Source organism: Venturia canescens, chromosome 8 (assembly GCF_019457755.1).
Source record: "Venturia canescens isolate UGA chromosome 8, ASM1945775v1, whole genome shotgun sequence".
In the NCBI taxonomy this organism is placed as follows: domain Eukaryota; kingdom Metazoa; phylum Arthropoda; class Insecta; order Hymenoptera; family Ichneumonidae; genus Venturia; species Venturia canescens.
The window spans coordinates 19,132,670-19,155,848 of NC_057428.1; the positions used below are offsets into that span (position 1 = coordinate 19,132,670).

The following is a 23,179-nucleotide window of genomic DNA, read 5'->3' on the forward strand; positions in this document are numbered from 1 at the left end:
CTGTACATATAGGTTGCAAAATGCGTGTGTAGCGTAGTGTGACCGCGTATCCGATGTGACCATGCTACCAATGAAACTTTTGCGAATTTCTACTCTTAAGCTTTCATTGGGTTAGTGCGGAATTTGAAAATCCCTGAACCAATGAAAACGTTATTTTAGAGAAAGATCTCTTTTTAGATCGGAAACCTTGCGGCTTGAATCAATATCCGCCGCTAAATGAGAATGAAAATTTTGAGAACCCGTATTCAATGTGCAATGTTTGATGTTTGCCTAAATTCTTATGTTAATGACCCCATCTCCGTTGTTAATGTCAAAGTTTTGTAAAAATTTCTCATAATTTGTAGTTTTCAAATAAATCGAGAAAAATGTTGAAGCCGAAAGCTCTCACACAAGTCTTAAGCCAAGCCAATACTGGCGGAGTAGAAAATACATTGTAAGTCGTTTGTACGAATAACCAACAAAATACATTGTTTTTGACAGTGAAAATTCCACTTTTGATATTTGCGACACAATGTATCACATCCTTCGTGGTGTAATATTTCGTTAATGGATTAACGATATGTTTAATCACTCTCTGTAACTATGCATTCGACAGATTATTGAGCAGAGATGGTGGCCTTTTAGCATACAGTGGTTATGGAGATAAGGATGCAAGAGTAACAGCAGCAATTACAAGTAATATTTGGTCGGCCTATGAAAAAAACGGTGGAAACGCCTTCAAAGAAGATGAGCTACAATTTGTCCTCATGGATTGCTTGGTAGAGTCCTACACTATTATTTTATAACTTGCTGTTTAAGACATCACGTTCAAATATCAAACAGTATTGAAATTATTTTGTGAATTTAACCGATTGAAAGTTGTTCTCTATTAGAAACTCCATCTCAAAAGCTCTTAACATTTTTTTACTTTGAAATGAATGGTTCAGAACCACGGAATAATCATAAAAAATAAGAAAAATCATTCAAGTGGTTTTTAAAAGACAGCCCATGTTTCGTGAGAAGAACATTAACAAAATTTCTTTACATTTGAAAAATGATCTTATTCGATACAATATAAACTATATTTTATTTTCAGGAAGGCAAAGTTGTAATCACAGAAGTTGCTAATCTGCTTCTGTGTCTATACGCGAGAGAAAACGTTGGTTTTGGTTTGCTAAAAGAGAAGGCTCAAGCATTGGCAAAATATTTGGATCAGCCGTTGAAAACAATAGCGAGCATGCCCTGAAATAGCAATACTTTTGACATCTTTTCACGTTGTTGTAATAAATCATTTTTACAAAGATTGTAAATAAAATATACTTATCGATTAAGCTAATGAAAATGATTATCAGTTGGTGAAACACCAAGGCTATCAAAGTTGTACAATAAAGTCTTTATTTACTTTAAGTTACAACTGATGGAAACATATTGTTTTATTCTCGCAAGAGTTTCCCATAAAATGGTGGACCAATTATTCTAATCGTAGACTAAAATGGTAAATATTGTGAGAATTAAAAGAAAAAAGAGAAACCAAAAGTTGCACTTACTAAATATAGCAAACTCCAAAGAGCTCTGTTAACTTTTTCAGTTTTTTTTTCTTTTACTCATACAATACTAATATTATCCGTGTTTCGCCGTCATGTGAGCGCATTATTCAATAGCAAACACTTCATTGTAAGTTGATTAGTTGAAGATTTTTTTTTTACTTTTGTTGTGATTATTTCGTAGGTGGTTGTTTTACAGGATAAGTGTGAGGTTTCTAATAATTGTGATTATTCGTGTAATATCAGTGTTGAACACTGTTTTCTCTATTGTAGGTTTTGTCTTGAATCTATCGCTATTTATATTATTTTTCACTATAGAAGACAAGAGGACGGATCCTCTCCTCCACCAAATGAAAAAGATTTTTTTTTAGCCTGATCCAAATGATTGTATACAGATCAAAATTTAGTCGAGAACGATTCTAAACCGTCTTAAGATAAATTTTTTATATTTTTTCTTTCCTCTTCGTATTAAAAGATTTTCTCAAAAGGTAAAAATACAATTGTTTTACGCCTAGCGAAAAAACATCAAGTATAGTCAAAGATCTTTAAAAATGTCTATGAAAGTACAAATGCTCGTTTATTAATGAGAAAACATAAAAACAAATAACGTATGACTTGAATATCGTTTTATGTATGAATAAAGTGAGCGAATATCAATATATCGTTATTGATAAATTCACCCTTATTTTTGACCTAATGAGTGAATCGTTAAAAATATGTTTTTAGGGTGGAAGGGATTTTCTTTTCCTTTAGGAAGGGGACGTGCAAGATTGTTGCACAAATAGTGAGATACAAAATCCGCAGTTCTATATGAACAATTTGCAAAATATTGTTACATATCGTTACAGCCGCGTGCAAAAATCGTTCCCCTTTTGTTCTCGCTCGTTCTGTTTGAACCTTCGTAACATATGATTGCGAATTATTATTATTATTATTATTATTATTATTATTATTCGACGATGGCGTTGATCGATGATGTTGTACTCTGCAGAAAATCGTAGCTCCTCGGACGCGTCATTCCGGCACTTGATTTACATTTATTTGTTTTCTCATACGTTGAGATATTCGTGTGTGCCTGCTGTTTCCAACGTACAAACTATAATTATGATTCATCTATAATATGACGTATATTGTCCTGGGCTCATTATACCGTAGGCCTATGACAATTGACCAAAAATCTTGTCACAGATTTTTCTCCAATCGCTCGAACGTTCCAATATTCGTTCGTATCACAAGAACACCGATAAAACTCGTGAATGAAGCTAAATTTATCGGCAAATACGATGAATATCGAAGACCAAAGTACTCTTACAACGACGTTCGTTTTTTATATTACATGACGTTAAAATCTGCATCGATGACATGTAATAAAATTTCTGCACTATATCCCTACATATTATTTCGATGCAAATGTAGTCTAAAGTAGTAGTTACAAACCCACCGACAGTAACAACGTTGAAATGTCAATTTAGAAAAATTTCGTTAACCTAAAAGTTCGACACAGTGCGAAATTTCGTTACGCTCGAACGATGCAGACTCTAACACCATCAACATCGTTTCTTTTTCATTCTCAATGTTGCTCATTCCTTCAATAACAATTAACAAAATTCAATGATGATCTTTTATCATGAGAACACTTTCAATTATTACAAATAACATTTAATCTCCTCTACGTGATAGTTTTATTTATATAGTTTTTATTGATCCTCGTTGGGCTAACGATTAAGTTCATATATATATATTTTCTATAGTGTCATTGTTGGGTGAACGTTACATATATATTTATATATAATGTATATTACATGTAATATATAATCGACGATCACGGCTCTTGTCTCGTATTTGTTATTTCTTTTGACGAAAAAAAAGAAAAAACAATTAAACAAGAAGAACCCTGACTATGCAAGGCATTGGTCTAAATATTACAAATGTTACATTATTTTATATCCCTCTTTCGTATGCGGCAGTGCGAAGGTAAGTAATTTAGATATCCCCTTACGTAAAGAATGCAAATTAAACGATAAATCAAATTGGAATTGGAAAAAAAAAAAAAATTCAATTAAAAGAAAAACAACAATAACAATTAACCCTGTACATATAATTTCGTACAAAAACAATTATCTATACACAACCGGAAATTCGTAATCGTATAATTGTATAGACATTTGTATTCAAGACATCGTTTTTTTTCGTTCTTTTTTGTTTTTTACATTTTCGTAAATGCTATTGTCGTTTTCAAATTATTTTGTAGAGATGCAAATCCCTATGATGTTTCGAATGAGTATTGGTCGTTGGACAAAGAATGCTCCTTTTGATTGATTATAAATGGTGTTAAGGCAGAATTCGATAAATTTGTTGAGACTCCATGGTCTTTGTTTTTGTGAATCTATAAATAGGTCGATGGTGAGAGAAAGAGAGAGAGAGAGAAAGATCAAAAACACAGTGAACCGCCAAGTACAACCGTATTAAATGTTTTTTTTTTTTTCATAGCCTTCGGTATACAATGTCATGTATTTATTCAATACTAAATAATGTTTAACGAATAAAAAATACTCTTTATCTCTCGTTCCAACTTAATGTTTCACATGTCGCTCTGATCTCTTACACTTCTGGTTTTGTACATTCACCCATGTACTCGTCAACATCGATTCTTCGCGTGGATTCTTCTTTTTTACTTGGGTGAATAATTCTTACTCGATAAAACTTTGAAATAAAGATTGAGAGAAAAAAAAACGGAAACGAAGAGAGAAAGAATTGGATAAGGTAAAACAGTCTTCATCTTGTTGCTGCGTAGTCGGTCTAGATTTTCAGGAGAGGTAGAGGAAGGGACTGGGCAGGAAAGTGATTACATGCGCGAACCCTTCTGCTGCAGGACCTAAAATACAACCCAACGACTCCAGCTTAGTATTTGTGCATCGTGAACTTGGCTGCATTGTCTAATAAATACACCCCAGCCCCTTAATTCTAAGCACCATTATTCGATGTTGTAAATATCATAAACTTAATTATTCAGCAGCTAACAACCATCACCCTGCTTTGGTAAACACTATGCCGATAACAAAATAAGTTATCGGTGAAAACACAGCAGACAGGCAAAAAATACACCGAAGCGTGCAGGACGAAAATGAACAAAATCCAAATTCGAACGAGAAATAATCTTTATTTTCAAATGAACAGAAAAAAAGAAACGCAGCATGCTTTACAATAATTATCGTTCTCAATACAACGCCCAACGGACAAATGTCGATGACTTAAAACACATGCCCATGCACGATGACCAATGGATTAGTCCACAGTAATAAAAGATGGTACGACACGAGTATCAGAGATTCTTCTTACGATTGTAGTGTTGAACGATTGATTTTATTATAGATATCAATTTTTATTTGGCATTGGAGCTTGCACAGTTGGAAAACAACAAAAGTTTATTTATCCAATTCATTCGATTGGTCTGAATTATCAATTTATCTCTGCTAATATCGTTTGAGGGTTTTTGAGAAGCCCCAAAAGTATTTCTATAAATTTGCTCAGTCTACCATTTAGCACTTGTTAAAAATGTAGTTTTGTTGATAGAAATCTTTGTTGCACTCCATTGATGTTAGCTTCGATGTCATTATTCTATGCTTTGTTTGGTTGAACCACCTTGTAAAATCTGACGGACTTAATATCAAATTATTAATAATAATATAATATATTATTATTAAAATATCAACATTAGCGAGTTTTTTCTTCAACGCACCCTTGCGCAGCGTTTAATTAAACACAGTTAAAGTTATGCTTCAAACGCGTAACCCAATGACATTTATTTGGTTTTAAGACAAAATTATAATACTGTTGTAAGAATGTCGTACGAATATACACACAAAAAACCAGACACCCGCGATTAATGGATTATGTGATAAAAAGGCACGTTGTCAATACTGTATTAGCGATCACCAAAGTTCGTACTAGGCTTGTTACAAATAAACTAGAATGTCAAAGGAAATGAATAATATCCTTAATCGCGACTACTTTGGCTGGGGTGGGAGTGCGAATGATGCGAATGGTATATGGGTACCTTGACTCGGTCCGTTGATTCTTGCTCCTTACAGCTCAATTGACTCGCTCCGTACTCTCTGCTCACCACGCACAAAAATTCTGCATGATCGTCATTGGCATAATTGTATTGAGATCCAATATTAATGAGCTGTGATGAAAACAAACAATTAACAAATTTTAATGAAGTTCAATCCATTGATTCATTAAAAATTCAATGCTTGTCTTTGTTTTTGATAGCTCAAAATTTGAACAGCTTTGAGCACCGTAAGCCACTGAATTTGATTGGGGTTGGAGTTCAAAGTTATGCTTTAAAAAAGTTATGGAAAAGTACAAACCTGCTCGAATTTCCATCCATCGGACATTGTCGAGACCATTTGAGTAATTTCGTCCTCGTGACATTGAATTACTCTGTATACGTGCTTCTTTGAGTCTCGCTGCGGTCGAGTGTCCCTCAACATGATTCTCTCATTAACAAGACGAATGAGTTCAGTGATGTTGTAGAATTCAGCTTCTTCAAGGACACCCTCTTCAGCGAGGTCTTTGTTAATAACAAGTTTCCCATGACGCAGGTAATTTAATACGGGACTGAAGTATTTCGGGTCACGATCTATGAGATAAGCTCCTGTGTCATCCTGAGAATGATACATTCAAATTTTTAGTCCAGTGGCGTTGGTACAATTGTTTATATGTGAAAAATCTTCGAAATCGTTAAGTATTTCATAGTTTCATGTTTCAATAGACTCCTTGATATGTTTAATTTGTAATTAATATGCAAATGTTATTATAATTATCATGAAATAAAAGGAAAGATTCAAACTACGCGGTAATAATACAGACATCGACTAACCCTGTCCGATATTAAATCCGAGTCCTCTTGACAGAGTCGATAGAGAAACGAGTTTGGATCTCTCGCTAATGTTGTCTTGGCTGTTAAAAAGTACGTTCCACCAACATTGAGTCTGACCCACTGATTATTACACCGTTTTGAAACATTATTCTCTGTCATTTCATGCGAATTTGTATCACTGAGATCCGCCATTTTGATTTATGACATACGGCTATCTTCCGGTCGACGCTGCTGTTGTTGACCATGAACATAAAAGTTCTCGGAGGTGGGAATTGCCTAGTGAATTTTTTAAATGGCACTTTTTTCGTAGTGGTGTATTTAGTAAGCTGTGATTTTTTCAAAAAAATATTGGATTGCGTTTCAACCAGTTGGAAGGAATATTTGGTCAAAAAATGTTTTCGCATTTTAACTGAGTTATAGAAAATAAGAGTGATTTATAATTGCCGAAAATACAAGGGAAAGAAATTGTTTTTTTAAATGGTATTATTGACATTTTTATTCGATATGGAGAGGAAGAATGAGGGATATTTTTTTAAATGAATGAAAAAACAGGAAAATGTTTATTTATGTAGAAAAAAAATTACAAGGTGAAATTTTTTTGGTTTCCATTTTGTCAAAGGCCAAAGACTCATTGGATCGGATGAGGACAATTAGTAACATAACTGAACGAGAGATTGAAGATTTTACGAAGGTGACATAAAATCTTTATTACAAAAAATAAATTAATTCGCTCTACATACAAAAATACAGAATTAATTAATATTAATAATACTCTCTATTCAGTGATGATTTTTTCTCTTTAATAATTATTGTTATGGTATTCAGAATCCTTATTCGTCAAGCACGAGATGAGTTTATTTGTTCATTTTCTCTTCTCCTTTTTTTTTCCTTTAATGATTTAAAAGTACACATATGTCAAGAAAACCAAGACAATAATGGCGAAATACGATAAAATTGTAGCCCAGCATTGTTCAATTCATGAGAATGATCAATGTGGAGCATAATTTTTCGAAATGTAATATCTATAGTGTCTTGAAATTGGTACCATCAACCTCGTGGACCACATTTAACGGTAGTACACACTTATTTTAACAAGACTAATTTCAATATACTTTATCAGTTCTGCGTCTAATATATTATGTTATGACGTATTTGTTACATTATGGCTGGTCAAACTTGCACATTGTACTATAAGATTCTATACAAAGAATAGAAAGTACATGTAATAATAATATATAATATAATATAATATAATATAATATAATATAATATAATATAATATATATATCCTTTATACAAATTTAATAATAAATTCTTAAGTTCAATTGTTCTGTTTTTGTCAAAATGAGTTATGAGTTAGAGAGTTTTACCATTTTTTGTCATGTTGTAAAAAATACTTTGGAGGAACGATGTATCACTATTGCGTAGTGAAATCGTTGAACCTCTCTCACTAATTAAAACTGAATACTGTACATAAAACTTTCGCTGTTATTCTCATTGCTAAGAAAATGAAACTTTTGTTCTTTAAATTAATACTCTGGTTGTCGACATTGTCAAATGATCCAGTCGAGTGCGGTAATTATGTGATGAATTTGGCAAGCTTCTAGGGGTTTGTTTTTTTTCTTTCTCTATAACGTTGTGGAAGTTCTGTGGCTACCACGAGAAAATTAACAACGCAGACAATTTCGTAAATATTTCAGTATTAAATTGATCCTATACTTTTGTTTATCCCCTTGTATTACAGGGCCGAGCTACATCTATTCTTATTTAAAGATATTATGTCAGCTTGCAACGAGCGGAAAATTCTCTCGCTTTGGCAACTAAATTGTGTATAATTTGGAATAGGGTCCCGAGATTGCAAATTTGATTGACACTGCTCACGCAATTTAATAACGAAATCGATCGAATCGAAGGTCAATTTTATCAAAGATAGTTTTACGTTACATTTAATATATCGTTTATATGAATAGTCTTTTTTTTCTATTCGGTAAATATAATTTTATTCGAGTTGTCGAAAAAGCGATTATTCAAATTTTTTACGTGCTTTCGTGAGAAAATTAGATTTTTTTGAAGAAGATTGTGAGATTCGTGCTTTGCTCTCGTTATTTTAGAAAAATATGTCTTAAGAATTGAAAACATATGAAAATCCAGCAGATTTATTCTGGTAAGATTAAAAGATTCGTGACGGTCGTTAATTTATAATTTTCATACGATTTTTTTTTAACTTGGCATATTGAGCGAGTGCCCTCTCACAGAAAATTTACACAAATGATTGAAACATTCTATGCTTTTTTTTTTATAAAACTCGATGGTTTCCAAGTAAACTTTCCCTAACAAAAAGTGTTGTACAATAAAGTGCTTTGAATTAAAAAAATAACTAGCCTCTTCTAACTACAGCTTATCCTATGTACTATCGAAGCTATATTGCAAACTAAATCATATTTTTTTGTGTAATACATACTTCAACATTTGTTTTTGTACTTCATTTTAAGTCGCATTTGTTCCAGCTGTTCTTCGTACTGAACTTCGACCTCTTTTAACTTAACCGCAACATGCTCCTCCGCTGCGCTTATTATCGCCTCGATTTTCTCTTGTGCAAGCTTCATGGCTCTCTCGTAATTCTCTTCTATACGCTTTCTCTCGATGGACAAGAATTTGTCAGTCTTCTCCGCGCGTTCCTGCAAATACACAAATTGAATCATTGAGATAAAGCTCATTCCAACACAGTTTTCGTAGAATACAAAATTTACGTACTTTCCAATTTAGAGCAGTTTTTTTCGCAGATTTCAATCTGCTGTTCAAAGTAACTTCCTTCTCCATCATCGTTTTGATTTTTTGGGTCAAGCATTTTTCTACCTCTTTGAGTGTTTTTATTTCTTCAGTCATTTTTTCTTCATTCGATTTGATATCGCGAATTTCTACGAGCCACTCGGACATTTGTTGGGCCCAGACGTTGCGCTCTTCCTCAGTGTCGTTTTCCTTCTGTTGCAATTTTTCCTGCAACTCTTCGATTTTCAATTTTCTTGCGGCCAATTCACGATTAAAACTGTCGAGTTTCGCGTCTATCATTTGTGCGACGATTTTTTCTTGTGCTTTGAGCGACGTGTGAAGCTTCACTTTATCCATGTGCACAGCTTCTCTGAGACTTTCGATTTCTTTCGTTTTCTCATTGCATCGCGTATGCAACTCGATCAAGGCACTTTTGTACTTCTCCTCCAAACTCTTTTGTTTTTCTCGATGCTGGTCCTCGATGAGTCGCAACTCCTTAGCCACTTTTTGCTCCATCTCTTCGCGGACCTCTCTCGTTGCGATTTCACGCAATCTCTGCATTTCCGTACCATCGGCAGAACTGCGAGGTGACAAATTCAACTCGGCTGACATTCGTTTTTGACTTTTTACGTACTGCTCGAACTGCTTGGCCTGGTTTTTCAATTTTATTAACAACTGATTTCTCTCTTCTTTGATTTTTTCCATGTCTTTTAACTTCTGAAGCTTTAACTCCTTCGCTGCAAGATCCATTTCCAACTGTTTCACACGCTCTTCGAGAAACAAACTCGAAGTTCCCTTGTCCTTGCCCTCATTCGTTTTCGAAGATAATTGCTCGACCAGTTCCTTGTACCTGCTCAATTCTTTTCTCGTATTCTCCAACTGATCAGACGATCTTTTTTCGCCGGATCTGTTCAAGATGCTTTCCAAACTTCCAATCGTTTTTTTCTTCTCCGCGATATCAAGCCGCAACTTCGAAATTTTTTCCTTATATTCGATTTTCTCTTTCAACAGGCTCTCACATTTCTGCCGCAATGTATCGTTGTCCAATTGTATTCGAGAAATTTTCGACTTAATATCCTCCGAATCTCGTCGCTCGCTGTTTTTCGTCTCGGACAATTTCATTTCCAAGGTTGAAATTCTCGAGAGCAGGTCGTTTCTCTCACTAACAACGTTGTCGTATTTTTTCCTCAAACTTTCTTGGGCTATTTCCATCTGTGCAACCTTGAGTTTGGTATCGTCGAGTTTCGTTTGTAAATCCGACATTTCTCGTTGCTCCTCAACAGCTAACGATAATTTTTCTTCCAGACGCTTGCAGTCGTTCTCGAGGCGCGCTATTTTATCCGAGTGTTCCGAGCAATAGTCCGGTAACACGACGCTTATTTGTTGATCGGGATGTGCGCTTCTAAGCTCCGCTAGTGCTTCTTCTTTTGCTGTTATGAAAAACAATGATGCATTTGTAAAACATACAAAATTATTTTACTTTTTGGTAGGTTAATGTTTTTGCATACCTCTTTCAATTTCGTCGTGTATTTTTTTCGTATACTCTTCTTTTTTCTTTCGTTCCATGTTCAGATCTTTTTCTAGTTCGATTATTTGGGCCTTATAAGATTCGGACTCTTTCGTAAGCCTCGATACAATTTTCACCTGTACCTCCAGATCATTTTTCATTTTATCCATGAATTCCTTTTGAGACTCTAAATTGGCATACTCCTCTTTCAACAGTCTTATCTCGTTCCTGTGGTCACTTATAAGCTGTTCCTTTGTACCGCATACTTCTATATACAATTCTTTGACACGATCCAATTCTTTTTGGGTCTGTTCCAATTGCACTCTGTAATTAAGTCAGAAATTAATCAACGAAGTTGACAAAGATTTTTTTTCTAATGACATCAAGTTCGCAGTCACGCTCGAAGTACTTACGTCAATTGCACGATTTCAAGCTGAGCTTCCTGGCGAACTCTCTCAACAGCTTTCTCATGAATATCCAGATATTCTTTGTTGTACTCGTCGATCATTTCTTTCTGCTGTTCGGCCATTGACTCCTGATGCAGTTTACGGAGAGTTTCTTGTTGGTTATTCAGCGTTTCTTCCAATTTTTTTTCGAGTACGAGTTTCTCTTCTCGAAGTTCTCCGTAGTGAGTTTTTACTTCGGTCAAGTGATCCGATAGTTTTTGTATCTGTGCGTTAGCGTTAACGGTGTGTTCGGTCAAAACAGCTTTGAGCTCGTGTTCTAATTCACTAACGCGTTTCGCGTAACGAGCGGCTTCTTGTTGGCAAGTAGCTGCCATTTCCATCGCCTTGCTAAGCTCTTTATCCTTCTGTGAGAGAGTATTTTCCAGCCGATGGATTTCTTTTCTTTTCACAGCTTGTCCCGCCAAGCACCTTTGCAGTTCTCCCCTCAATTTGTTTGCAACATCATCAGACCCTTTTCCCCGAGATCGATTTTGCGGATCTCCCAATTTCAATTGCCTTATCGAATCTGATTCATCCTCCAAACTCGTAGCCAGCAATGAGTCGTATTGCATTGCGTCATTTTTTGCCGCTTCCAATTTGTGCTGCAAATCGTGCACGCTGCTCTGCAATTCTTCCTTTTCTCGCGTTAAAATCTTCACTCGAGCTTGCAACTGCATCATTTCTTGGGCTTGATTACTCGCCATCAGATTCCGACATTGTGTTTGACTGTCCTCCAAAGCTTGCGACAAACGGTTTACCGTGTCCGCTTTTTCAACCATCAACGTCTCGTGAGCTCTTCTCACGTCTGCTAATTTTTGCTCCAATGATACGTATGAAGATTCCTGAAGATTTAATATACGTCAAAATAGCACTTGATTTATACATGGGACAATAAACAATAAAAAGTGGGCATCCATAGAATGAGAAAGATTTAAACAACTGTGGACGAAATATTTCTTCTTTATCAATATTATTCCGGCTTCGAAGATGTTGATAAACAATGTTTATAGTTTTTCTTTCTACAGTTGCCCCAATAGAATTAAACGATGAAATCGTCAAAACAATTGCAAGCCAACGCATAACATAGACTGGAAAAAACTTGCCCAAATGCATTGATTGCTAATATCCACGTTCGGATGCTGCAGTAAATTTGATCAAAAGTTTTTCATCATATTTCGTATTCATGTAATTATTTTAGAAATATTTCTACGTACCTTGACGTTCAATTTGTCTGTCAGCAAATCAATTTGGGTCTGCATATTTCTAATCTCAATGCCATGTTTCTCTTGAGCTTGTTTCAAAAACTTTTCTTGAGTTTTGTCATTCGCATGTAGCGTTTGTACTCTTTCGAGAACTGCAATTTTTTGCTGAAGATCTATTACGGAATCTCTCGCGACCGTCAATTCGTGCGACAGCTGGGAGAATAATAAAATATTTTAACATCGAGAATAATTATTTACACACGAAAAGGTTTCGTGAAAAACTCACGTTTTGATTGGTTTTTTCTAGGACAGCAACGTTTTCCTTTAATGACGTTACTTGAGTTTGTAAGTCCACAATTTCAGCCTTTGCATCCACTAAAATAGAAAATTGAAAGAAATTTCGAATATTTGATAATCTTGTAAGAACAAGCTAAGTGAATTGTTTTGGGAGAAACTCTTACCAAGGGCGTTTTGTGCTTGATTCCTTGATAAGTTAGATCTTTCAATTTCAGCTTGGGCCAGTGCCAATTTCCTGCCCATTTGATCTTTCTCATTTTCCTTTTCAGTATAAAGCTGTTGCAATTCCTCAGTGAGTTGTTGAATTTCTCTCATTCTCACAGAATATAAGACTTCAAGTTGTTCTTTGCTGTTATACTCGGCTGCTTTGTAAGCGTTATTATCGTTGAGTGGTTGTCCATTCGGACTGGTTTTAAAGCAATGATTAAAGTGTTCAGAATTAGCATCATTGTCACCACCTCCGCCATAGTCTTTGCCCTGAACATTATTTTCGTAGGGTGAAATGTACCCATTGTTCCTACAGGTTTTTCCCTTGGCGTCATAATGATTCGAAGGTGTTTCGTAATTGAATGGATAATTGTCATGGGATACATAAAATTCGTTAACTTGGCCAGTACGATCAAGTCCAAAGTTAGAGTTTGGTGGCCTTGGCAGTTCGTAAGGACTATCGACGCTTCGCTCTGTTGTCGGCCCGCCTTTGTTATTGTTACTGCAAGGTGTGCCATCGCTTGGGTACAAGCCGTACTCTCTTTGAATATCTGATATGGTTGGCCCCTTTTCAGCCTCTGGTTCACTCAACAGAGAATTTTGATTGTAATTGTTACTCTCGTTTTGTCCATATATTCCAAACTCATTCTGATAGTGAGAAATCGTTGGGCCTTTGTCATTTTGTATCAAATGTCCTGAAGAATTTTCTATTATGCTAGAACTCTCCACATCTCTAGTTACGTCTTGGAAGTGACTACTGTTCACTGAACTTGCGTCATCTTCATCCTCCAAATCATCAAATGCGTTTGCTAGCAGATCTTTGATCTAATGAAAGAAAAATAGACAGACATCAATGATCGAATTTTTTGCATTCCAATAGTATAATTAAACGACTTTACCACTGCTGAGATTTCATTATACTATTGATTCTTTAATATTGATTCTTTGGTACAGATAATTTATCCAGTTATTTTTTGAATATAGTATTTTAGTAGAGCTGTGGTACGAAGGTATGTAATTAAAAATGACAGAAAATAAATTGAAACAACAAATTTTTGGTATTTCTTCAGGCTAGAAAGAGCTAGTAAGAAACCCTCATTGGTCTGTACAGCTTTATACTCGAATATATCAAAACAATATTTCTACAGTGCTAGAGTTGTATCAAGTGGATTTTGGTGAAGAAAAAATTGCAATATATTTGTCAAAAAAAAAAAGTTGAGAGAAACGACCTAACAAACACAGAATTTTTACCTCTTCATTACGCCGTTTAAGATCCTCTTGTTCTTCTTCCTCTTGCTGTCGCTGAGTATTTGAATTCAACTGAATACTATCGGAGCCCTGGAAGAGGCTCAATCCAGGAGCCTCCATACCTCCCCAAGGATCTCAAACGAATAAAACGATCCTCACTCAAAGTATAATATAACGCGCAACATATCTTTGTTTATAACGTCATAACCTCGAAGCAACAAGTGGGTCATCGAAAGTTCGTTTCATCTGGCAAATGTAGCATTAATGAACATTAAAAAACTCATACTTGATATTATTTCAAACATTCAAACTGAAATTCGCGAGGGTTGTAGTCCTTAAGATACCAAATTGTCACAACTACGCACTCCGAAAATTGCTTGTAAACAATCTTTGAAAAGTCAAACAAGCATCATGAGGAAGTGGTCACACGCGGGAAGTCGAGTTTTCCGGGATATACCTCGAATTCTTATTGGCTCTAGTCGCGCGATTGCGATTGTGTCAGTAACCACCATTAATTTCTAAAATCGTCTTTCACAAACACACAAAACTTTTCACTATATTATTCATAAGAGTGATTTTAAAAAACAGTATTGAATTGTCTTTCCGAGAATTTTATTCGATAATTCGATTGATTCTCGCAAATATGAGAGCCGTGATACAAAGAGTCACCGAGGCATCTGTTTCAGGTTTTGTTATCGGTTGAGGTTATACGGATGCTCTTTTGACTATTATGATTATTGCTGTGATCGCGTCTTTCTTCGAAATTCATTTTTCATTGATTATACTTTTGATGCGTGGACAATTTTTATTAATCCCCTTAGTACACTTGCTTTCTTATTTTATTCATTGTTTTTTATGCTTTTGAAGTAAAATCTTCTGTTCAACTTTCTATAGTTTATTATTCATTACAAGTTTTTTAGAGCCACGCTCACTTGTGCGCATGCGTCATTTATGTCTCAACACACACTCGCGCGTGAATTAACGCGCGACACACATGTTCGTGAACGAAGTTTGCACTGTGTATTGTCTCGAGAGAGAGAGAGAGAGAGAGAGAAAGAGAGAGAGAGGGGAAGAATAAAAGAGAGAGAGAGAGAGCGAGTGAGAGCGTGGGTAAATTCTATCGAACACATTTGATTATTATCTCGGGAACACGTGTAAACGATATTCTGAAATATACATATATCATATAAGAAAGCAGAGAGTAGGAACTATACCATAATTGTTTTTCATGAACATGAATTTCAGTCGATGGAAAAATCGTCAGCAGCATTGGCAATGGTTTATGCGTATTAATAGGAATCAAAAGAGACGACACGCCAAAAGATGCTCAATACATGTAAACATTACACAAATACTAATTGAAAATTTTCCACATTATTTCGTTTCAACAATGCAATCAGGAATGTCATTCTTTCTTCAGAGTACGTAAAATCCTGAACACGAAAATTTTCGATGGTGAAAATGGCAAACGATGGTCGGCTAGTGTAATGGACAAAAAATACGAAATACTGTGCGTTAGTCAATTCACGTTGTATCATGTAATGAAAGGAAACAAATTGGATTTTCATCGGTCAATGCCAGCTCAAGAGGCTGAATCATTTTACAATCAAATCCTTGCTGATCTCAAACAAAAATATAATCCAGAATGTATAAAAGGTAATAATCACTGGAATAAACGATAACAATTACAAATATTTTTAATAATGGCCAATAGTAATAAAACTGTAATTTTACAGATGGCAAATTCGGGGCAATGATGAAAGTCCACATAGAAAATGATGGTCCGGTGACATTGGAAATAGAATCGCCTGCAAAGGCTGAGACCGATGTGAGCAACGATGCGAAATAATGAGATACTAATAAAGAGCTTACAAGACGCATAAAGGCTTTTTCCATTTCCTTGTACGCCTGAATTATCCAATAGATATTTTCAGGGTTTCCCGCGAGCTCGAATGCATGAACTTGTGCAAATGTAAAAGGATTTGAAGCATTTGAAAATTTAAAAGCTTGCAGTTTTTTCTAGAGTTTTAAGAAAAAATTTTTAGGCGTTACCAAAAAAACGTAGGTGTTATTGAAATTTCGCGGCTTTCCGGGAGGGGGAGCCGAACAGTGAGAGCGGATGAGATATGATAAGGTTGCGGTGTTTCGTATATACGCGTGGACGTGACAGGCGACGATAAAATTGGGATTTCCCATTTTTCTAATGTGCTGGTACAATTAATTTTGCAACATCATTTAATAGTATAAAAGAAATATCCGATTCGTAGAAAATGGATTTTTCCGTTGAAAAAAATAGTCGGTGAATGACAACGGATTAATAATTATATTCGATGATCGTGTCGTAACAGCTGACTGATAAACGTGTGAAGTGCGGAACGACAGATGTCACATTTTACGCTAAAGCTTGTGAAAAAAACTTCGCGCCCAAACACGCGGTTTATTTAGTAATTTATTTCGGTCGTAATAGCCTACAAAATCATGGAAAAAATGACGAGGAAAGAGGCCGCGGATAAGCAAAGGGAAAAGATTCAATCGAATCAACGTAACGAATCTTTGGTTGTTGACAGTCCAGGTAAATAATTTGACGTTTTTTTACGCGGGGTTTTTGAATTTCTCGTGTTTCTAAATAATGTTCAACTATTCAACATTCACAATTCTTTCCATACAGAGAATTCTCCGAGCAAGGACGTTTCTGGTACAAACAAAAATAATGTTGATGGGAAAGGAAAAAATGTAAATATCCTTTGATTTTGATTTTTTTAACTTTTTCGTTTTTATTTTCAAACATTGACTCAATTCATGTTTGTCTATCTGGAGCAAGAAATATCATTTGAAAACATTCTTTCTAGAGATCCGAAGGTTCCAGACGAGCAGAAACAGCAGAAGAATTAAAAGTGCAGCTCAATGTACTGATGAATTCCTTGGCAACCTTGTCCGCAGAAAAATCAAGGATGGAAGCCAATTTTTTGGCTGATAAAAAACAGATGAGAACTGAAAGAGACGAGGTAACATTCTAGAAATAATACTTTGATACAAATTCCAAACGGTTTAATACTTTTTCACATTCAATCAAATTTTCCATTGCAATACGCAGTGCGAAAAGCAGTTGAGAGAACTGAAGGATAAATTGAAGCGATCTCAGAATCACACACATTCGGAAGTGGAACATATCAAATACAGGCTAATAATGGAGCGTCATGAGAGAGAAAAAGAGCAGGCGGACAATTCTGCAATGATAAAGTATATCTATTGCGCTTATGTCAATTAAAGTCAAGATTTTTCCTTATCATTATTATTTTAAATACAATTTTGTCAGAGAACTTCAGAGGTTGATCACAGATGAAAGACGAGCCAAAGAAAACTTTGAGCAGCAAGTTAAGGAGCTGAAAAATCAATCCGCGAGTAAAACACAGAACAAGATACTCGAAGCGGAGCTTGAAATGGCAAATAATAAGTTGAAGCAGGCAGAAGCCGCTGTCAAAGAAACTCCACCGGTCTTGTTGTCCCTGCAGTCGGAAATATCTGCTTTGAAAAAGCAACATCGTCATGCCATTCATGAGGTTTGAATCTTTGAAAAAAACTAAAAAAAAAATAATAAATTATTTCATTCAGTAAAGACGTAATTTCCTAATATTCTTTGCTCTTCTTCCCACATTCTAACCATTATGGTTATGCAGGAAAGAAAACGAGTCGCTGCAGCAGAGCAGCAGGCAAAAGCTTTGGAAATGGCTCATGAAACTCGAGTCGCAGGATTGGAGGCCCGACTCGCAGAACTTTCTGAGACGGTCGGTGGTTATGATCGACTCCGTCAGCAAGATCAGCACGCTATACAAAAACTGAAAGATCAATTAGCCGGGTTGGAGGACTCGGGACGAAAAGAATTTGGAAATTGTGAAACTGTTCAAGACGCTACCAGGCTTACGACAAAAATACGAGAGTTATATGCACAATTATTGGATATGGATAACAAAAAATCTAGTAACTCGGAAAATGTTCAAGGTAAAATATTTTCCAGAGTTTATTGAGAGCGTCCGTCATTCGATTTTCATTTCCCTTGAGGCAATTCCGAGAATTTTGGATTTCTGGGATGATGAAAAATTTTTAATTTTTTTCGCAGCATTGTTGAAGAGTCTGAACTTATGCGATGAGAATCGCGACCTCGAGTACAAGGAAAAATACGAGTCATTGGAACAAGAGTTCGAGACGTACAAGCAGCAAATGACGTTGAAATTAGAAAGCCTGTCTGCGAGCAATAACCAATCGAATCCGTCGAACCGAACGAGTCTGATAGAATCTCACAAGTCGAAGTCAGACACGACGGAACTGAATTTAGCGAAAACGTACAGTAGAAATTTGGAGGAAAGAATACGAAGCTTGAATCGTGAAGCGATAAGCAAGGAAAAAGATTTGAAGGTAAAATTGGAGCAGCAGCAGGCGCAATTTCAGGAAGAACGTGTCAAGTTTGAGCGCATGTTGGCACAAAAAGATAACGAGTACCGAGGCAAGGTTGCTGCTTTGGAACATCAACTTCTGCGACAGCGAGAACGGTCTCTGGCCCTCGTCGAAGAAAAAGACCAAGAAATCTCGACCTTAAAGGCTTCGTTCCATACGATCCTCACGAAAAAAGGTGCTATCGGATCTTCGGATGTTGGTCGCAAATTGTCAGTCTCGGATCAAACGGTCGAGCCGAGTGCCGACTACGTCACCGCTTTACTGTCTGTAGACAGCTCTCCGATGCTTCATTATTCTCAAGAATTGGCACGTCGAGATAAACAAGTTTCGGGATTGAGAAAAAAGAATAGCGAATTGGAAACTTCCGTTAGAGAAATTCACAGAGAACAATTGCACGCTGCCGAAAAGCACAAGGACGAAATAGCCGCTCTTCAATCTAAGATCACGAGGTTGGTCGTGAATTCGATAAAAATCATTCTTAAACTCGTAATGCGATTGAAAAATCAGCTCAAATTAATCGATGCAATTATTTGACAGATTGGAAGCTTGCAAATCTCGAGAAGGAGCAAATTTGGAGTACTTGAAAAACGTATTCGTTAATTTTCTAACGAACAATGATTCCGGGAGTAAGCGACACATGTTGAACGCCATATCGACGGTCCTTCGGTTCACTCCAGACGAAATGGAAAAAATTCAGCGAGCCAAGTGACGTTAAAGTTCGAGTCTGACATAAAGCTAAATTCATGGCGATTCTTTTCGACTGGAACCTTTTTTTCAAGCCGCTTCTGCCGTGTAAGGCAATTTGTGCAAAAGCACTCTGGAATTTCCATCCAAAGTCTCGGTGAAGAAACATACGTATGCTATTCAAAGTTTTCAGCTTTGTCATGCAACGAATTTATTTCGTTGGATCTTGAGAGAACATTCGAAATAAAAGAGCTCGACTGATTCGCGTACGTTCAGTAGGCGAAAATTTAAGCAAAAAACAAATATAGTTGCATTCCAAAGCTGCAAGCTCAATGAAGTGATCGCCTGCAGTTTATATTCGCGTTTTAGACATGGCTTTACAAATAAACGGCTGTAATTTATATCGTTATAAATTTTTAGCTTGAAAAAAGCATGCAGCGTTTTGGCTCGCTCATTAAAATAGTCGCTCAATGAAAATAGACTTACCTGCGCTGGCGTCAGTCGTGATTTAAAACGTGCGAAAGTCATTTGTAAATGAATCCATCGCCAGAGCTCCTTCGAGGATCCTACGCTTTGTACATAAACGAGGAGTATAATTTTTTGTACTAAAGAAAAAAGCTGGTATTCGCTAGTCCAAGTATTTAAAACGAGAAATCAATAACCAAGCTAATTCGTCCAATAACTTAAAGTGCAAAGAAGATTTCGTTATCGAATTATCGATCGACGATACATCATCGATATTAAACGCAAAACACACACACACACACACACACGAGATATTTATAATTGTGCATTTTGAATTTATTACATCAATATCTTTACATATGGAGTTATTACGTTGTTTGGCATTGAAAAAATATTCTCAAGCAACAATCTCGTGGGTTATACATGATGCTACTTTTGCGTGCACTCTCGATATATATATATAAATAGATATATATATTTATATATATATGAATACGTTGAGTTCCTCTATTCTTATGAGTAATAAAACGATCTACAATAAACTCAAAAGTTCATTTGCATTGTAGTCACAATTCGATCATCACTATAGCCAGTGTACTATTTACAAATTTGATAGTTATATGGCTTCAGTCGCGAAGTTGTAAATGAGGAAAAAAAAGCAGCAAATAACCAGACATAATGTGCAATTTTTATGATGAATTTTGCATCGTCGGTGGAAAATTGATTCTTGTTTGTAAAAATTAAGTATTTTTGACGGAGAAGAAGCAGGAAGTATTTGAGCAACTATCACTGTTCGAGTGGTTTGAAGCAAATTGGAAAAAAAGCATGAAATTTATTCGGGAGCCACGATGCAGAAATCAGCATGAAATTTCGTTGACGGGGAGGCGTCGTGAAAGCCTGCTCGAAATACAAATAGCATCGTTCCTTATCGAATAAACCATCGAGCCAGGACATTTACATGTTCTGATAGAGCGTAGTTGGTGCTCGGTGAAAATTAGTCGCGATAAAAGCATTTTCAATGGAAGGTTGACAGTGGAAGAAGAAAATAATCAGATAGAAAGTGAAAAGGAAAAAAACCAAAGTGGATGGACCTTTGAGGCGATAATATTCGAGTCTGAACGCAAGTGTGCCTGATTGAAACGCTCATCTTCGGTAGATCAATAATTTTGATAAATTCTTGACAAGTCAATTGATTCGTGTTTCACCATAAAATCAACAATCTCGACGTCTATTTGGCCTATGCGTATACATGTATAACTATGACAAACTTACAATATTAATATGGCAAAAAAAAATTCATTTCGCACCCTTGAAGGCATACGATGGTGAGCGTGTGTGTGTGTGTGCGAGTGTGTCCAACGTCGCGACAATACGGAGCTTAGAACATGAGCGATTGTCAACACAGATTACAACGTTTTCTTTCGTTTTTTTTCTTTCTTTTATTCAGTAACACTCGTTCAATACTTAATAATTAGACATCGGTATATAATATATATGTTTTCTCAATATACATCTGATTAAGTATATTTCTTCATCATTCATTATATTTTCGTTTGCTCATCTTCTCGTGTGTATATCCAATCCGTTTCTCGTATTAAACTCAATACTTGAAATGTTAAAATTTCTCGTCTTATCTTTTCTCTTTTTATCGTCTTTTACCATCATCGTTATTTCTTAATCATTTTGTTTTTTCAAACACCTGTATTTATTGATGATAATGCTAGGTGTGTACAGAGGCCCTTAACAAACGTTTCTCCGAGAATGAGTTTGTTCATAAAAACCGAACGGAGGTGTAAGAGGACTTTGCCGAAAGTTTAATCCTACAATTTAAAATACACAGCGTGTGCACTGCTGTCTAAGATTTGTTATTTTTTTCTCATCAATTTTTTTTCCCATTTTCATTTCAGTTATAAATTTGTATCATTATTAATTTCAGGTATATCGAAAATACAGTATTTCCTCTGCAACATGATTAAATTTCGAAAACTCTCTCTCTCTTTGTGTTATTTTCTTTTTCTCTCTTTTCGCGTTTATTCTCCTAGAAATAACGTTCGCTCGGGCGATTTAAAGTATTGTTGGAGTAAAGACACCGCTCGTGGGTGGCTCTAATCGAAAAAATGTGCAATCCTTATTATCGTGTTTAATAAGGCATGAAATTGTTGTCAATGTCAACATATCGAAAGTGTGTTCCAACTACGCAGTTCGAACCGACTCCGCTTTAATGTGTCGCGCAATATTTTATTTATCATCATCTTATTTATTCTACTCGAAATACAGATTCGTTTTTGTTGCTCTCCCGCTAAATCTTCTTTTCGTAAAACCAACGCGATCGATTCGACAGCTCGGTTAATTTGTACGAGCTTTGAAAAAACGAAAAAGATGAGACAAAAGTGTGGCTCCGATTCGTTTATTACAGCGGACGATTGTCTACGATGGTTTTTGTTTTTTATCGTGGAAATTTTTATTGCGAAATAGGAAAAGACTGTTCAGGCTGACCGATCGAAATAATCATCAGCGTTACTTTGGTAGGAAATGTAAACCACGTTGTTACTGTTATTTTTCTTTGTTTCTTTGTTTATAGAATAAAAATCGTCGTGCGTTAATCCCAGAAAAGCTTGCCTAACCAATCATTAGCAGCGATTTCACGAACCCTTTTTCCTTACCCTCCGAGACCACCCTCTTTCCTTCCTTTCCTCTATATCCCAGTTACTTTATAAAACCTACCACAACACGTGTACGTTATAAATGCCGATGAGGCAATTTGGTCCTTTATACTGCTGGTTCACTGATATACATGTACGTATGCGTATTCATCGTCTCAATTACATCGATTCCGTTGTTCCGTTACTGTTTTTTTTTCTTATTTTTTTTTTCTTATCTCTCCCTCTCTCATAATATAGAAGAATTTGTTTTACTGCGTGATTAATATAGACACTGAATTGTTTTTCCTTCTCCGTCATCATCATCATCATCTTCTTCTATAGAGTGTGTTGTAATATGTTTTTGCAACCTTTTTCGTAACATTATACTTCGATTAACATATTTATATATATATTTATGTAACAGTTTTAAAAATATTTCAAAAGTGAACATGAGATAATAATAATTACAATAATCATGATAATAATAGATAAGAATTAATAGCACAATGAAAATACAATAACGAAAGTTGATAAATGATGATAAAACATGAGGATTGTGAGTTGGAAATAAATTCTCTTTTTTTGTCCACCGTTTTTTAAAGCGTCGGACAAGGAAATAATGAAGATTCAAAATCACTGAAATGTTTGGTGACAAAATTGCGATCAGTAATAGCCGCCATGTACATTTAACTTCTCCTTTTTCTTCTAGATCACAGTCATTCGTATGGCTGCTTAATTATGAAACGTATTTCATCACCGTTGCGACTGTGTGACAGAGGACATTTTGGAATTGAAAATCAAAGTAGGAGAGAGAGAGAGAGAGAGAGAGAGAAAGAGACGAAGGGGAAACCG

At 35.6% G+C, this 23,179-nt stretch overlaps 5 protein-coding genes across 8 annotated transcripts; 3 read left to right on the top strand and 2 right to left on the bottom strand.

Moving 5' to 3' along the window:
* The first annotated feature begins 227 nt into the window (after nucleotides 1-227).
* Lamtor2 (Late endosomal/lysosomal adaptor, MAPK and MTOR activator 2) lies at nucleotides 228-1,390 on the top strand. The gene is made up of 3 exons (XM_043426216.1): nucleotides 228-433; nucleotides 596-758; nucleotides 1,076-1,390. The coding sequence occupies exons 1-3, from the start codon at nucleotides 366-368 to the stop codon at nucleotides 1,223-1,225; spliced, it is 381 nt and encodes a 126-aa protein (XP_043282151.1). The 5' UTR covers nucleotides 228-365; the 3' UTR covers nucleotides 1,226-1,390.
* Nucleotides 1,354-9,001, bottom strand: inc (BTB/POZ domain-containing protein inc). 2 transcript variants are annotated; one of them, XM_043426212.1, is made up of 5 exons: nucleotides 8,870-9,001; nucleotides 6,409-6,684; nucleotides 5,897-6,193; nucleotides 5,581-5,709; nucleotides 1,354-4,398 (listed from the first exon to the last, which is right to left on the bottom strand). In XM_043426212.1, exons 2-5 carry the CDS (start codon nucleotides 6,598-6,600, stop codon nucleotides 4,369-4,371), a joined length of 648 nt encoding a protein of 215 aa, XP_043282147.1. In that variant the 5' UTR covers nucleotides 6,601-6,684; nucleotides 8,870-9,001; the 3' UTR covers nucleotides 1,354-4,368. The 2 variants fall into 2 exon arrangements, with proteins under 2 accessions (XP_043282147.1, XP_043282146.1); XM_043426211.1 differs by lacking the exon at nucleotides 1,354-4,398 and having other exon boundaries at nucleotides 4,664-5,709.
* asl (asterless) lies at nucleotides 7,000-14,616 on the bottom strand. 2 transcript variants are annotated; one of them, XM_043426193.1, is made up of 9 exons: nucleotides 14,088-14,616; nucleotides 12,794-13,661; nucleotides 12,619-12,707; nucleotides 12,345-12,545; nucleotides 12,234-12,269; nucleotides 11,098-11,972; nucleotides 10,686-11,008; nucleotides 9,163-10,607; nucleotides 7,000-9,086 (listed from the first exon to the last, which is right to left on the bottom strand). In XM_043426193.1, the coding sequence occupies exons 1-9, from the start codon at nucleotides 14,202-14,204 to the stop codon at nucleotides 8,871-8,873; spliced, it is 4,170 nt and encodes a 1,389-aa protein (XP_043282128.1). In that variant the 5' UTR covers nucleotides 14,205-14,616; the 3' UTR covers nucleotides 7,000-8,870. The 2 variants fall into 2 exon arrangements, with proteins under 2 accessions (XP_043282128.1, XP_043282129.1); XM_043426194.1 differs by lacking the exon at nucleotides 12,234-12,269.
* Dtd (D-aminoacyl-tRNA deacylase) lies at nucleotides 14,588-15,964 on the top strand. Its single transcript, XM_043426214.1, has 4 exons — nucleotides 14,588-14,770; nucleotides 15,330-15,420; nucleotides 15,505-15,740; nucleotides 15,821-15,964. Exons 1-4 carry the CDS (start codon nucleotides 14,728-14,730, stop codon nucleotides 15,931-15,933), a joined length of 483 nt encoding a protein of 160 aa, XP_043282149.1. The 5' UTR covers nucleotides 14,588-14,727; the 3' UTR covers nucleotides 15,934-15,964.
* A 69-nt stretch (nucleotides 15,965-16,033) lies between these two features.
* GCC88 (GRIP and coiled-coil domain containing 88 kDa) lies at nucleotides 16,034-22,298 on the top strand. Of its 2 annotated transcripts, XM_043426206.1 has the most exons (9): nucleotides 16,034-16,295; nucleotides 16,433-16,656; nucleotides 16,753-16,817; nucleotides 16,934-17,089; nucleotides 17,179-17,324; nucleotides 17,401-17,644; nucleotides 17,762-18,083; nucleotides 18,202-18,985; nucleotides 19,074-22,298. In XM_043426206.1, exons 2-9 carry the CDS (start codon nucleotides 16,563-16,565, stop codon nucleotides 19,243-19,245), a joined length of 1,983 nt encoding a protein of 660 aa, XP_043282141.1. In that variant the 5' UTR covers nucleotides 16,034-16,295; nucleotides 16,433-16,562; the 3' UTR covers nucleotides 19,246-22,298. The 2 variants fall into 2 exon arrangements, with proteins under 2 accessions (XP_043282141.1, XP_043282140.1); XM_043426205.1 differs by having other exon boundaries at nucleotides 16,034-16,656.
* Nucleotides 22,299-23,179: the final 881 nt, after the last annotated feature.